This window comes from Haplochromis burtoni, unplaced genomic scaffold (genome assembly GCF_018398535.1).
Source record: "Haplochromis burtoni strain Fernald_Lab_line unplaced genomic scaffold, NCSU_Asbu1 Contig_161, whole genome shotgun sequence".
NCBI classification, from domain to species: Eukaryota; Metazoa; Chordata; class Actinopteri; order Cichliformes; family Cichlidae; genus Haplochromis; species Haplochromis burtoni.
Window position 1 is genome coordinate 570,108 of NW_024582522.1, and position 15,503 is coordinate 585,610.

A 15,503-nucleotide genomic window follows, 5' to 3' on the forward strand; every position below is an offset into this window, starting at 1 on the left:
TATTACCATTTACATGTATTATATAGATTTAGCTGGCTAAAAACGGCTCGTGTTCTCTTCTCAACAAAGACAATCGATGCTGTGCCACCTCGTTGTTTCCTCTACGACACATTATAGTGTGACACCGTGACCTTCTTCCCTAGTGTTTGAGAAGCCTGGCCGTCAACACATGTGAGCACACCTCTGAGAACGTTCTGGACTCTGAGTGAGATGTTGCCGTTACTTGTAACACTTGAATAACAGCGGAAGTCTGGGAGAAGCGCTTCTGTAAACACAGTCTGGCTCTCCTGGTTTTCTAAGCAGCTCTTGTTTCGTTTCATTTGTGGCGATGTTGCTGCGGCTCTTCACTCCCAGAGGCTGTGCTGTTTTTTGGAAATGCGCTCATTCTGTGTCATTCTGCGCTTTCGGGAGGCAAGTGTGCAGTTTTAATACCAGCAACAGCAGGGCCAGCAGGCACAGAGCGTCCATCGCGGTGTCCATCCGCCTCCTCAGTGCTATCAGCCCAGCGGGGACAGATGCTGCGCAGACGAAAGCAGGTAAAACCCAGGAAACAGAGGCTCTAGATCTGGACAGGTGGAAGTCTGTGATGAGATCCCAGGCTGCATTTGATGAGAAGCAGGTTCAAGATGAAGCAGAGGAAAGTGATGATGATGAGAACCTGAAAGAGCCAGGAGATGATTCAAAGGACGGGTCTTCTCTGGAGGCAATGCGGGATCTGGTTGCGATGTGGCAGCAAGCTGGAAAGCTTGTACCTGAAGAGATGACTGATGAGGAGGTGGAGACACTGGCGAAGCTCACCACCAAGTCTTCCAGGAAGAAGTACCTGAAGTACCTGGCTATCAGGGAGCGCCACAAAAAGGCCCGTAAGGAGAAGCAGCAGCAGAAGGCAGCCAAGAGAGAAGCATCTTTGATGGAGAGAAGAGAACTGGAGAGCGGTGGAGAGGAAGGGGAGGGCGAGGGTGGACCCAGGTTGAAAAACACACTCTTCCTTCAATTCTGGGACCGTTCTCTGGACAAGCTGCTGGCGTGGAAGTCCGCTCAGTCCATGGTGTTTGGTCAGCCGCTGGTGTTTGACATGAGCTATGAGTCGCACATGTCCAGACGGGAGATCGAGAACACTGTGTCCCAGCTGATGGATGTTGAAGGGCTGAACCGGCGTGCCACTGAGCCCTACCATCTCCACTTCTGCAACCTGCAGCCAGATGGACTCTACAAGAAGGAGCTGCTCCAACGGTACGGTGCAGAGACTTGGGAGCGCCTACTCATCTCCACCTCTGAGCGGCAGCACGTTGACCTGTTCCCCCGCGAACAGCTCGTGTACCTCACTGCAGACTCGCCCAACGTCCTCCGCACCTTTGACCACTCAAAGGTTTATATCATCGGAGCTCTAGTGGACCGCTCGATCCAGAAAGGCTTATCACTGGCCAATGCAAAGCGTCTGAAGCTGGCCACAGCCCGTTTACCCCTCGATGAGTTCCTCCACTGGGAGATGGGAGCCAAAAATCTGACTCTGGATCAGATGATCCGCATTATGCTCTCTTTCAAGGATAGAGGGAGATGGGATGAGGCGTTACAGTTTGTGCCTAAAAGGAAGCACGATGGCTTCCACCAACAACAGACGCAGACTACCAGACACAGAGCCAGAGATGATGGCGACAGGCCACCGAGGTCAGGAGAGAAAAGAAATATAAACACATTTAAAAACAAAGAGCACAGAGAGTCCGGGTTCACTGGAAGAGACAGAGAAAACACACCAGCTGGAACCAAAGTACGGACATCATTAAAGAGTGACATAGAAGCCAGAAAAAGTGGAGGCAGGAACAGGATGTGGTGGCATGAGGAGTGAGAAAACTAACTTTTGCTATTTTGTAAATGTAAATTGAAAGTGAATAAATGCTGCTTTAATGACAACAATGCAAAAGTAGAAACTACTTTGGTCTTTATTTTAGAAAAACAAAGGATGTACAGATATTTGTTGTGCATTCACTGCAGATGAAACCATCACTATTACTGGAAAGAGCAGTCGTTTCCAAAAGAGATGAAAGAAACAGCTCAGTTTTAAATACATATTTTCAATCGATTACCAGTTATTTTATTGTAATGTTTTGAAGCAAAAATACAGCCCTTATACATTTCTTTTTAAATAATAATAGACAAAACAAAAACGACATTAAATGAAGAGGGGAAAAAAAAAAAGAGTCAAGGTCATTTTTGCTCTTGTAGTACCATCTGTCCACTTCCAAAATACTGTATATTAATGCATTTACAGGATGAAATATACAAAATATATTAATACAGTGTTTTCCTAAATAAGGTAGCACCATTATACAGAGGAAGTGTGGCTCCTGCAGTATAGGAGGGACCCTGATTCACTTTATATACAGTCACAGTGGAAGCAGCTCACTGGAGGGTATTTACACAACATACTTTCAAGTCTCAGGATCAAACTTACAGCTGGAATATGCAAATAAAACTCAGCACACCCTCAAACACTAAAGACTGGAGGCTCCGAAGGAGTATTAGTGCCACATTAAGAAAAAATTGTTTTTGATCATTTTGAGAGTAAAGTCAAAATGTGGCAATTAAAACCTTCTAAAAATGCCTTGTATAGATGAGTTACTTCAGAATTGCATTCAGTAATAAGGCAATAATTTCTCTGTTACTACATAAACACAGTGTAGTGATAAATATGAGGATGGTGCAAAACATTGCATCTGATCAGAAGAAAGAAAAGCACAAACTTGAAAGAGTTGGCTGAATTTCTGCAAACCAAAGTGGCTGGCAATGGACAGATGCAAGCATATCCAATGGTTACACCTGGGTGCAATAAAGTAGGTAAGTCACAACATACAATAAGACACCAACAGATGATCAAGTTGTTTCACTAACTCATCTACACAAGGACGTCTGTAGAAGGTATCGCAGCCGTGCCAGCTGTTTGGCTTGAAACAACTATAATCTCCACATTTCTACTTTCTTTTTTAAAAATAAATATATTCTCTGCTCCAGTTGCCTAGGTAACCTCCAAATGCATATACTTTCAGATAATAAGTCAATCATTCTTACAGGTAGTCACTTTAGTCGCTGGCCTGGAAGTCGAGAAAAACTGATCTTGGGTTGTCCATCGCCAGTGACTATGGTCACCGATCATCACGCTGCTGTGAATCGCTTCCAGCGTGCATGTTTGCATCTCTGTTCAACGCATAACACGGACTCACCTTGATGTCACATCCCAGTGAAATGTCTAATCATTGCGTTACGATTCCTGAATTCAGTTAAAGAGCAAATAAAAGTAACAAAATAAACAGAGCCATATATATTCCGACCATCATCTGAAATGTAAAAATAACAGTCAGGGTAAAACCACAACCAGGAGAGCAGCAACTGTCTGCTGCTGTTCCAACTAAACACAAAGCTCCAGTAACCCTCAGACTACACTCAGTCCTTTGAAATAAGCTCCAATGATGTTTGTGGTAGTCTCTGTGACCTCTACAGCACCAGGATGTCTCCTGTACAGCGCTCACAGCAGTTAAACGTAATGTTCTCGTAGCGGGTGTAAGGGTGAAACCTGCCAATGCTCTTCTTACTATTGAGGAAGTTTGAGGGGGTGGAGTCACTGAGTGGAGACTCAGCCTTGTTTTCGGAGCAGGAAATGGGATCTAAACTCTTCAGCACCTGAGACAGAAAGTGAGTGACATCTGTGAGTTTCTGGATTTTCTTACAAATGTGAGAAATTAAATATGATATTTATCATAAACAAACATGTAAAACCTTCACCTTCTCGGCCATCTTCTCAGCCGGTGTGCTGCAGAGCTGCTCAGCTGCTGCGCTGCTGCTGCTTTTTGCGGCATTGGTGCTGCTGCCGCTGTTACCCAGCAGGTGGGCGTTGATGGCGTCTGCTAGCTTGTGATTGGCCACCGCCAGCTCTCCCGTGCTTAGGGGTTGTGAGGTGGGATAGTACGTCTGTTGTCTGCCCCACTGCAGAGACACCAGGAGCTGCTCCAGAGATCTGAAAACACAAAAACAGGAAAGGTCAACACATACTGCCATCATTCACGCCAGCATCAGGGGCTCTGAGTTCCAGTATGCTTTAAGTTTAGAGTTCTTATAATAGACACTCCAGACACAACATGTGAGTCACAATCTTACCTGTGGGTGAGCATCATGTCCCTGGAGAACTCCTCTCTCTCCAACAGCAGGTCCTGAATTGCTCCTTGTGCCTCTCTGGTCTGTCTCTGCAGAGCTGCTCTGGCATTCGTTAGTTCCTCTGCCATGACTCTGAGGAGACAACACAAATTCAAGAGTTTATTCAGCAAAACAGAGATAATATATATACACACACACATACATTTTTTAATTTATCTTCCACTGAATTATAGTGTCCATTACCTGCTGGCCAGGAACTTGCTCCTCCAAACGTCACACTGGATACTCATTCGCTCTAGTTGCTCTGCAGTGTGTGCCAGACTCCTGCCCAGAGCCTCGTTCTCCAAAATCAGCTGATTTTTCTCTCGTGACAGGCGCTCAAAGTGGTACTGAAGGTCGTCACCCACCGACGCCACCAGCAGCTTCTTTAGCTCACGGTTCACCTAGCGCACAAATTTGATAAAACCTCCTTTTACAACTGAAAACACAAATGAGAAGTTGAACTGTCTTCTCTCTTCGTATTGTAAAGAACTTTGTCATTAAAAAGAAAAAAGCTTTAAGAAGAACAAACCATATTAGTTACATTTTTGTTGTGCTCACCATTTTTTTTTAAAAAGGGTCCTCAGTGTGTCTGATATTTAAATAATGCGTGTCAGTTTCATTGCAGCCTCACCTCTGTTTGCACACGGAGCTGATTGGACAGGCCTTCTTTGTCCTGCAGCAGCCTGCGCTCAGAGTTCTGCAGCTTCACCAGCTGTCCTCTCCAGTCCTCCACCAAATGCAGCGAAGGAGACCCCTGCTCCTCAGCCTGTTGCCCGGTTTCCCCTTTCGCCTCAGTAGCTCCTGTGCGGCTGCTCCGGCTAATAGCAGCACGTGGGACCATGATCCTCACAGCCTCCACCTCTGTGCAGGCCTCTCGAGTTACTTTCCCAAGGTGGAGCACTCCGAGTGGCTGCGGGGCAGCAGGAGGTGCTGGATGGGTAGATTTGGGGCTGCGCTTTGGGCTAGCTACTTTCACGAGGGGAACTTCAGATGGACCTGGTGGAAGTGTATCTGTGTTAACCTCCAGGATGGCTGGCGGTTTTTCAGTTTCCATGCCATCGCCAGGACCTCGGACAGGCACACTGGCAGAATCTGGAAGATAAAAAGGAACAAGAATTGTGATCACACTTTGCACTGCGTCCGATTCCTCTAACATGCGGACAGTGCAGTGGAATACATATGCCTAACAATGTTGTAAAGCTTTAATCCTTATGTGTGTCAGCTTTGTTTATGTTTCACAAAAACAGAAGCTCCGCAAACACCAAACAGCACAAGAAACGCATGAAGACGATAAAAAGACAGACTTCCATCAACTCTTGGTCAAGTTTACTTCCGCTGACTTTACAAATACCCGTGTGTAAAATGTGAACACTAGAGCACAAAGAAACCACACGTACCTCTAACAGCAGCAGTCATGGTGGAGGTGGTGTTGGTGTGAAAGGTAGTCTGTTTGGGTGAAACCCACGTCTTGATGACGTCTCGGGTGGCCCTTCGCCCTGTAATAACAACAATGGGGAAAGTGAAATATTTTTAACACCTGTCGTGTCCAATGATTAAAGAAAACCGCCAGTCAAAGGTCAGGGTTAACAGCTGAGGCTCTGAAAACGTAACGTGATAACGGTAACTTGGTAGGAAGCTAACTGTGCTAACATTAGCCGATTGCAGAGCAGCGTCAATGATAAACAACTTCGCTTTATATTAGCATTAGCTGTGTCATAATGAGTATACAAGACGCTTTTCTGTGTATTTGGTATCGTTTCTAGTGAGCTCACAGATATAATTGGATAACATACCGCGTAGAATCCTCCTCGCTTAACTAGCCGTAAGCCCCAGGCTGTTTGTTTTGCCACCGGACACAGTTGGCCTCTCGCGAGTTTCGTGTGAGATTTTTACCCTGATTTGTACCTCCCAGGCAAAACGTCCTGTTAAACCAGCACTACACCTTTCTAACCCCCTCGCCAGATGGAAATAACTGCGTAAATATTAAGCCACGATTTTTTTTGTAATCCTAAACTTGAATAGCTGTTACATTATCTACAAAATAATCGTTTTTGTCGAAAAAGTAGCGCAGGTCGCACGTAGCCTGTCAGATGTAACCCAGGAACTATTCCACCCAATTACTCCCCTCAACGTCACAACACACTGATCTCAGATCGGTTTATCTATCGTTCTACTAACATGTATATACCAACATCTTAAGCCTCAGCTGATTTATGGTCCGAAATAGATGCTGGTGTAACAGAGTATTGATACCCCTCCCGCCCCAAGACCGGAACCTTCATACGAAGGGAATAATTGCTCTCCGGATGAAAATACAGTTGCAACAAATGTTAAAAAGGGATCCCCTTTTTCTGCTCCAGGGGTTTCAGGACAACTCAGTGCTTATAGCGCACTGTGGCGGTATGTTTTAGTTTGTAACACATTAATTGGACTGCTAACCATGGGAGTGCACGGACTGTGGAGGCTATTGGAGAGCACAGGGAAACCCATCAACCCCGAGACACTGGAGGGAAAGATCCTTGCTGTTGGTATCCTCAGTTAGAAATGCTGTATTTATCTTTGATCTGTCCACCATTATTTGCTTCTTCTGTCTCAGCAGTGTGTAGGTTTTACTAACTTCAGTCATAGCAGAAACCTTAACCAGAGCCCCCCTCAGACATCAGTATATGGCTGAACCAGGCGGTGAAAGGGGTGAGGGACCGTGAAGGCAACAGCGTCCAGAACGCCCACCTGCTCACTCTCTTCCACCGCATCTGTAAGCTACTCTTCTTCCGCATCAGGCCAGTCTTTGTGTTTGATGGGGATGCACCGCTGCTGAAGAAGCAGACCCTTGTAAGTCTGTGTGCCCGCGTGCATGCGTTTGTGTAGCAGGCAAGCCATTCCTGCTTAGCGTCTTCATTTTAACCTTGTTTCCCTCCTGCAGGCTCTGAGGAGGCAAAGGAAGGAGGAGCTGACTCGCGAGTCCAGAAACACCAATGAGAAACTGCTCAAAACATTCTTGAAGAGACAGGCTATCAAAGCTGCACTTGGAGACCACAGGTGAGGGACAGAGGGAGCATCCCTAAACCAGCAGTAAATAGTTCCTCCCATGTTTACCCTCCTATTCTTCAATGACATCAACAAAATAAAAATACCTCTGCTCTCCTTCTGGAGTCATTATAGTGTCAGGGCTTTGGCCTGAAAGTAACGCACATTTCTTTCCTACTTCCCAGTAAGGAACCTCTCCCCAGCCTCTCCAGCGTGAGGAGAAATGAGGTGGATGACATGTATGTTCTTCCAGCACTGCCACCCGCAGAGGAGAAAGCCAAAAGCAGGTTACTGTTCACTTGCTTGCATGCATAAGTTAGTCAGAATCCATGCAGGGTCTTTTCTGGGTAAACGGAATGCTGAAAAGCTCTTTTCCTCCACATGTGTGGACATGCCAGGAGGGTCAGGTGCTTTGTGAAAGCAAATGGCTTCATATCCACGACTAGAAACTTTTTGTTTTCTTGCCCTCTTCTCTCAGATAACCAAACAGTTCATATGAACCAAGGAGCAATTAGTAAAATGCATGTTTGTCTTTATTTAGTGCCATATCAAACATAGTGTGCAATAACAAACATCTGAATGTTTTCCTGTTGCACTTACAGCTCAGAGGAGGAGGAGGAAGAACGAGAGGAGGAGGAGGAAATGGTTGATAGTTATTACATGTATCAGGTAAAATGGTGTCATTGCACTCTGAAAGTGCACCAAATTGGTATCCTCTCCCCAAAATGTTAACATATTTTTGCAATTTTTCCTTTACAAACTCTTCTTTATATATCCAGTAAAATTCATCGCCTTGTGTCTCTGTTCACATATGGGTAACTGTCTTTACGTTTATTGTATAACTGTCCTCACTGACTAGAGTGAGTTTGTTCTTCATGTCTCAGGGAGACATGTGTGAAGACCCCAACTCAATGGACATCAACTCAGAGGACTTTGCCAGCCTGCCTCCTGAAATGAAACATGAGATCCTCAAAGACATGAAAGAGTTTTCTAAAAGACGGCGGACCATGTTTCACAAACCTCCAGAGGTACATCTCACTCTCAGGCTACAGTTATTGCTAAGGCTTTTTTATTTTTAAATGTTTTAAAATGGAAATAGTTTGGTCTGGATAACTCCTCACTCATGCTTCAGTGTCTCCTGATGCTTCTTCACTCTCTCAGCGGTCCGGAGACTTTTCACAGTACCAGCTGGCTGGCCTGCTGCAGAGGAACCGGCTGAACCAGCGTTTGGAGGGTGTGGAGAAGGAGATGAACCACCGGAGCGCGGGCAGTGCTCCAGATGTCTGCCAGCAGGACGGACCTCAGCAAAGCGTGGAGGCACAGCGGCTGGTTTCAGAAGACCATTCTCACTATATCCTTATCAAAGGTGAGGCAGTCAGTGGATTGTTGCACTACTGTCTGGAAAATAGATAATCAGTGCTACAGATTTCTTTTCCGAATCACATTTAAATGTCTGAACATTTAAAAGGTTCATTGGAAGACAAGTAATGTTCATATAAGTTCATATTTTAAACAGTTTTTTGTTCAAAAACATCATGATGTAGTTCTTTTTATCAGATTTTTATTGGTGGATCATTGTGTTTTACTTTTCTTTTGACATATCAGAAGGCTGAAATGAAAAAGTACAAGCTTGCCTCTGTGTTAGTTTATAAAACTGCACTCCACTTTACCTTCATAGGCACCAAAAAGAGTGAGACAGCCCCCGAGAGCCAACCTGCAGCTGCACCCTGGGCTGGGAGCTCCCTGTCAGGCTGTCAAAGACGGCCCAAAGACAAACCTGAGCCTCTTTGGCGTCCTGTCTGTGAGGAAGAAGATAAAGCGCAAGCTACCTCCTCAGGCGACTCCAAACCCTCAGCATCAAAACCGTCTGATGGAGACGCCTCACCGCCCTCGCCTCGGACATTCAGAGCTATCCAGGCTGCGATTAACGACAGCTCCGACGAGGACAAGTCCGACCGGGTTAAGACGGATGGTGGCAGCATGTCTCCACGCACACTGCTGGCAATCCAACAGGTTCTGGCTGAAGATGAAGGTGGAGCTGCTGAATTTAAGAGTAGCTCGCCCACCAATCAAACAAATATTCATCATCGTGCCCCAAGAGCGGTCACCAGCAGCTCGGAGGAAGAGGCCAAACCTTCACTCAAAGAAAAAGGCCTTGATATGAAGCTCACGGGGCAAAGTTTACGTGACAAAGACAGGTTGTTAGATAGCAGCTCTGAAGACGAGATGGAAGAATTGATTGGAGAGAGAAATAAAGCACTTCGATTAGCAGCAAAGGAGATCAGCTCAGAAGATAAGATGAGGAAAGCAGAGCTGTCTGAGGATATAAAGACAAGCTGTCGGGCACGAGTGGAGAAACAAGAACAAGTTAATAGACGAGAACCAGAGCGCACACCTCAGGATGCTGCTGCTGCTGCAAACAGTCAAAACCCAGTATCTACAAACCTCTCTCCTCAGCTCTCTGGAAGACCCACCGCACTCTTAGAGCAGTTCACCGAAGCTCCAGAGAAAAATGGATATGAAGTGAAGTCAGAGAGCAGCGAGGAAAGCGAGTCAGAAGGTACAGTAATGGTGTCTTTCACATTGCAGTCATTCAAAATGTGTTAAATCTGTAGTGTGTTTGTGCTTCCAGATGTCAGATTTACAGGTTTAAATAAGCAGAGGGTTTTACATTTTAATATAAAATTTTGAACTGAGACGTGTTGGTTTCTGAAAAGCCTGACTTCTCAGAACAAAACCGATCACTGTATGGATAATATAATAACAGGGCTGCATATAGGACGTCAAATAGACATCCTGCAAATTGGTCCTGTGCCTTGGGTAAAGATTAAATTATCTAGCTTACAGAGTAGGTTCAGTCATCAAGGAAAACCAGTCGCTTAATGTTGTATTAACCAGATTTTAAAGTGTAATTATGCCAGTTACCCCATGCTTGGTCTAACAGCGTTAGCGTTTGTTCAGGTCGTGCAGCCCTGATGCATCAGCAAAAGCCAGATGGTGGCCCAGCTGATCTAGTTGGTAAATCTGCCATAAGGCACATTATTAAGCCGCCTTTGCTTGCCGACACTTTATTAGGTGTCTGCTGCAAGCCGCTTTGCGACCCAGCCTGATCCGCTATTGTTGTTGATGCTTTCCACATATACGCATGGTCCCAGAACATATCAGTCACTGCAGTTAGAAATAACGCCACATTTTCTCTTATGGGAATGCAAAGGTCGTCTCAGTCTGCTCTTTCCCTGTTTTCTCAGAGAGCTTCATTGAGGTCTCAGAAGACGACTCAAAAGAGGAGACTGCAGATGATTCCCTCGTGATAACTGGAGAGAAAGCACATCCAGATAAAGTCCATAAAGATGACGCAAAGGAAGAAGGAAACTCAGAGGAAAGTTTAGCAGAAATTTCCTCAACTGTTGCGCTGAACTCAGAGGAAGAAGCAGAAACAAAGGCGCAGAATGAGATGAAAGAGCAATCGGAGACAGAATCCAGATCAGCTCCAGCCATCAATGAATGGGAACACTTTGATGTTGTAAGTTTCTGTAATTCTGCAGTTTACTGATCTCTGATAGACAGAAAATTAGTCATCTTGATGATTCATTAGTACTCAAGCGGTACTACAAATATAGTCACACGTGGCCTACTTTCTTCTAAGACGTAAAAAAATTCTTCTTTTTTCTTCTTATGTGAAACTAAGGGCTCATTTTTGGGCTCTTCAGTGCTGAAATTTTCAGAAGACTGGTATTTTTTTGACATTTTAACAGAGAACAACTCAGGTCATACTGATCACTTCATATCGAACTGTCAGATCATTAAAAAAAGGAATTATTATGATGGGCATATCCCCAAACCCAGTCCATTAACTTGAGATGGTCGTGTAAGTAAGTTTTACCAAACTGGTGTTGATTTGTCTCCTGAGGAAAGACCAGATGTTGGGAGGATACTCAACCAATACTCAACCCTTTCGTATTAATATTATTAAGAAAACACTCATTCAGTGATTCATGACCAAGGTTTTGCAACTCAAAAATAACACGTACGTCATGTCTGTACTTTGATTTCTTATCAGCTATATCCATTACTGTTTGTGAAGAAATGACAGTTTCAGACTTTTTGGTTAATCTATAATTATTTGTTGTTGTTTTGCACGTCAAGCATTCTTCAGCATAAACAGAAACAAGACTATAAGGAGCAGGTTGACATGCAAAAGTGTGTGTTTGTTCTGCAGGATGAGCTGGAGGCCCTGGAAAGCTCCCTGAAGGTGGAGCAGAGCAACCTGAGGGAGCAGAAACAGCAGCAGGAGAGAATGGCCAACACAGTCACCGGGCAGATGTACCTGGAGAGCCAGGTGAGAGAGAAATCACATCAGCACATACAGCCACACGCAAACCGTAAACAAGTATATATGTTTTTTAAAAAGTTGATGTGTACACTTTAATTAGAAAAAATAGAAACCAGCATGTAAATAGATTAATGCGCTGACAGCGGATCTGACAGATCAGAGCAGGTGTAAACTCCCAGCAGGGATACATTTCCCAGCATCACCTCTGCCAGACATTCCCAGAGTCATTGCTACCTCACAGTCTTTGCTGTGCGTCTGCTGGCTCGCTCACACCCCTGAAAGCCAAATGCTGTCAGCATTTTCTCCTTCATAAAATTCACACTGAGGTAAAAGCTCAGTGTGTGCGATCTGTTTTTAATCCTGTCAGCTGCTCCTGTAATCAGCTGCTAAGAGCAGAAGTATCTCTCAGATGACCACAGAAACATCCGCAGCCTGTTGAGCTGAAAGGGTTGTAATTGTAAGATCAGAGTCTTTTAACACATCTCGGGACATAATGAGACCTAAACCCCTAAACGCCAACTCTGATACTGAGAACGCTCTACATCATCTTATTGTACTTTGTGAGTAATGACCGTTTGAAACCAGGAGCTGCTGCGGCTGTTCGGCGTCCCATATCTGGTGGCTCCGATGGAGGCCGAGGCTCAGTGTGCGGCGCTCGATTGGGCCGACCACACGCACGGGACCATTACAGACGACTCGGACGTGTGGCTCTTTGGAGGACGTCACGTTTACAAGAACTTCTTCAGCCAGGACAAATATGTCGAACATTACCAGCACAGCGACCTGCAGAGCCAGCTCAGTCAGTGAAGCTGTGTGTGTGTGTGTGTGTGTGTGTGTGTAGTTATATGAAAAAATATATATCAAAGGATGGAATTCAAGCCTGCTTCCAATCAAATGTATTAAATCTACATACATGACTGCTGTGGAAACACAGCAATCATGTTCTTTCATGGGCACATTATAGTTATTTTCTCTTAAACCAGCACACTGACCCACATGGCTCCGTGCATGATTGATTTAGTTTTATTGGTGGTTGCAGCTGCAATGGTGTCATATTTATGGGAGTGTTGTAATAGTGCTAAGATGGCACATCACAACAGGAATTTCATAAGCTAATATTGTACATATGAGGGAGAGGTGTTTGTGTAACAGGCTGTCTGCACAGTCTTATTGCTTAGAGTGTTGTCCTTTTCTTTATTTTTCCTGTTTACTTAACAACCTGTAATCTTGCCTCCGTCTCAGGTCTGGACAGGACTAAAATGATAAATCTGGCTTACCTGCTTGGAAGTGACTACACGGAGGGTGTGCCAGGGGTCGGCTACGTGACTGGCATGGAGATACTGAATGAGTTTCCAGGACCAGGCCTGGAGCCACTGATACAGTTCAGGTGGGTGAGATTGCTTCTGTGCGCAAGAGACAAAGACAACAATCAGTACTGGATGTCTGTGATCTTTTGGACTCAGGTGGATGAATTAAAGAGTCTGATAGCAACAGGAGGACATGACCTCCTGTAATGTTCCCTCAGACAGCGAGGTTGAAGGAACCTGTTTCTGAAACTGCTCTTCAGATTGTCCAGTGTGTTAGGGAGGGGGTGGGAGTCATTGGAGTCAAACATGTCCCTGTGCCAATTTTTATTTTTTCAAGCATGCTGCCACCATCAAATTCAAATTGAGCCAATATATTTCTCATTTTTTTAATGTTCTACTGTGAATAATGTTATTATATAAGATTTGCAAATCATTGCATTTTTTTTTGTTGCATTTACATATTTTTTAGGATTGGGGTTGTGTGCTGAAAAACACCATGAGTAAATATAAATGTTATTTCTGCATTGAGCTTTCTTTCTTATTGTTGTTGCCTTTGTTCTTTTCTTTTTTTTAATTTAACTGTAGTAACTGGTGGTCAGAGGCTCAAGAGAAAAAGCACCTGGCGTCTGATCCTCGGGACACAAAAGTTAAGAAGAAGCTGAGGGATCTGAAACTGCAGCCTGGTTTCCCCAACCCTGTGGTGGCTCAGGCTTACCTGCACCCCACTATTGACCAGTCAGGCAGCTCCTTCAGCTGGGGACGCCCACAGCTGGACATGATCAAAGAATATCCTTTCTCTGTTTGTGGGAATGTGTTTGCCTGCTTTTCCTGAATGTATGAATATTTCTTAACAAGCGCTTTACATTCTGCCTGAGTCGTTTTGGCTGGAGCAGTCGGAAAACAGAGGAGACTCTTCAGCCTGTGATCAAGCAGCTCAACACCCAGCAGGTAACCAGGTTACATCCACATGTGAGCATGTCAAAGCAACAATAACCTGGCACGGAGGCCAATGTCAAAAAAGGAGAGAAAGGCGCACACCTTTGAAAATGCAAGACAAAATCTTTGTGTTCTTTTTCCACATGTAAACAGTTTCTTGAAGTCTTCACTCAGGAAACAGCTTCTTCAAAGATCAGTTTTCAGTAACCTCAAGTGAGAAGAAATTTAGTGATAAGCTAAACATAATGGTTGAATATTTGCAAGTTAAAAGTAATGAGTAAACACTTAAATGGTTAGCTGAAGGCGATCAATTGTAATGGGTAGCTAGAAGGAAAAATACATTTCAGATTACAAGCTTGTCAGTGGTGTTCCCCAGGGCTCTGTCTTAGGGCCCTTTCTATAAAATGCGTATCAACAATTTTATTCGTACTGTGATTTTGTTATTTAATTGATTTTAAGGTGTCCCAGAATGTTTTGAAACACAAATAGAATTTATTATTATTGTTAAACACAGCATAAAATGGCTAAAATGTTTAGCTAAATGTTAAGCTAAAACCTAAAGATACAATAAACAGTGCAGATAGTTGGTTATAATTTGGCATGTTATCAAAAAGTTGGCTTAGCTAAGATAGGTTAACTAAAATAAATAATTGCCTAAATGTTTTATTAGCTAACGATTATTGATTGCTGACATAGCAGGAATCAGAATAATGAACGGTTACATATTGAGCTAAAAGCAGTAAGCACGCTAGCATTAGTTAAGTCTTAGTCTTAAACAGTACTATTATGCTGTAAATTCAAACCCGTGCATATCAAACAACCACTTGGGTCTCAGGGGTTAAATGTCTCCAGTTAGCTTGTGTAACTTTTGAAAAATCAATAATAGAAACAATAAATTAAACTGGCTTGTAGCCTTCTATCGTTCATGTCTTGTCTGCTTTGGTTTAGACTCAGCTGCGGATAGACTCGTTTTTCCGCATGGAGCAACGTGAGAAGCAGGCGATCCGCAGTCAGCGACTCCGCCGAGCCGTCACCTGCTTGAAGCGAAAAGAGAGGGAAGGAGGAGCCGAGGAGGAAGAGGACGACAGTGAGGACGATACGCATTCCCTGTCTAAGTCTAAAGGGAGTCATGATAAAGGAGGAGAGGAGAAAGATGTGAGGAGATCTGTGGCAGGAGGAGGCTTTTTAGGGTCAGAGATGACTGATGAATCTCCTCTTACAGCTCTCAGAGATAGCAGTAGCACCAGTCATGACTCCCTCTCAGTAAAGTCTGTTCCTCAGTCTAATAAAACTCCACCTAAGAGAGCCAGGATGAGCAGCAGCAGCTCTGGTGAGGACAGCGACGGTGGTCCTGGAGTTGCTATGGTTACAGCCCGATCTGTGTTCGAGGGGAGCCGGAGAGGATGCAGAGCGAAAAGCACGAGAGGGAGAGGAAGCATGAGAGGAAAAGGCAGGGGGAAGAAGACATGAGGACTTTGATACGTACTCCCAAATGTCTGACGTCTACATGTCTGATAAACTCAGGGTTTCCATTTTATGAAACATGAATTTTGTTAAAAACTGCTATGAACTATTAATAGAAAATTATTTTCCTGCTTGTAGATGTTTGTGTGACCACAATGAGCTCATTTTGCATTAAATTTATGAGATGTGGTACATGTTCACCTGTCATTTGTCGCCCTCGTGTGTCAACAATGAAACTGAGACAGATG

The 15,503-nt window shown here is 44.3% G+C and overlaps 3 protein-coding genes across 3 annotated transcripts; 2 read left to right on the top strand and 1 right to left on the bottom strand.

Moving 5' to 3' along the window:
- Positions 1-93: 93 nt before the first annotated feature.
- Positions 94-2,196, top strand: trmt10c (tRNA methyltransferase 10C, mitochondrial RNase P subunit). The gene has a single exon (XM_005932688.3). It carries the CDS (start codon positions 329-331, stop codon positions 1,844-1,846), a length of 1,518 nt encoding a protein of 505 aa, XP_005932750.1. The 5' UTR covers positions 94-328; the 3' UTR covers positions 1,847-2,196.
- Positions 2,186-6,307, bottom strand: blzf1 (basic leucine zipper nuclear factor 1). Its single transcript, XM_005932686.3, has 7 exons — positions 5,982-6,307; positions 5,586-5,684; positions 4,820-5,280; positions 4,390-4,589; positions 4,150-4,278; positions 3,778-4,009; positions 2,186-3,675 (listed from the first exon to the last, which is right to left on the bottom strand). Exons 2-7 carry the CDS (start codon positions 5,602-5,604, stop codon positions 3,490-3,492), a joined length of 1,227 nt encoding a protein of 408 aa, XP_005932748.1. The 5' UTR covers positions 5,605-5,684; positions 5,982-6,307; the 3' UTR covers positions 2,186-3,489.
- Positions 6,308-6,427: 120 nt separating this feature from the next.
- ercc5 (excision repair cross-complementation group 5) lies at positions 6,428-15,444 on the top strand. Its single transcript, XM_005932687.2, has 15 exons — positions 6,428-6,716; positions 6,845-7,020; positions 7,112-7,227; positions 7,401-7,502; positions 7,818-7,884; positions 8,100-8,243; positions 8,377-8,581; positions 8,894-9,775; positions 10,464-10,738; positions 11,435-11,554; positions 12,134-12,347; positions 12,791-12,935; positions 13,441-13,641; positions 13,719-13,803; positions 14,740-15,444. Exons 1-15 carry the CDS (start codon positions 6,629-6,631, stop codon positions 15,259-15,261), a joined length of 3,342 nt encoding a protein of 1,113 aa, XP_005932749.1. The 5' UTR covers positions 6,428-6,628; the 3' UTR covers positions 15,262-15,444.
- The last annotated feature ends 59 nt before the right edge of the window (positions 15,445-15,503 follow it).

What these genes read in the sequence shown, in the direction of transcription:
- blzf1 (XM_005932686.3), bottom strand. An exon ending in AGCTCCGTGTGCAAACAGAG is followed by an intron (nt 4,590 to 4,819) that starts GTGAGGCTGCAA and finishes TTTGTGCGCTAG; the next exon opens with GTGAACCGTGAGCTAAAGAA. An exon ending in AGCAAGTTCCTGGCCAGCAG is followed by an intron (nt 4,279 to 4,389) that starts GTAATGGACACT and finishes TTGTCTCCTCAG; the next exon opens with AGTCATGGCAGAGGAACTAA.
- ercc5 (XM_005932687.2), top strand. Translation starts at nt 6,629, where the DNA reads ATGGGAGTGCACGGACTGTGGAGGCTATTGGAGAGCACAGGGAAACCC. An exon ending in AGATGTACCTGGAGAGCCAG is followed by an intron (nt 11,555 to 12,133) that starts GTGAGAGAGAAA and finishes GTTTGAAACCAG; the next exon opens with GAGCTGCTGCGGCTGTTCGG. An exon ending in CAGCTGGACATGATCAAAGA is followed by an intron (nt 13,642 to 13,718) that starts ATATCCTTTCTC and finishes CAAGCGCTTTAC; the next exon opens with ATTCTGCCTGAGTCGTTTTG.
- trmt10c (XM_005932688.3), top strand. Translation starts at nt 329, where the DNA reads ATGTTGCTGCGGCTCTTCACTCCCAGAGGCTGTGCTGTTTTTTGGAAA.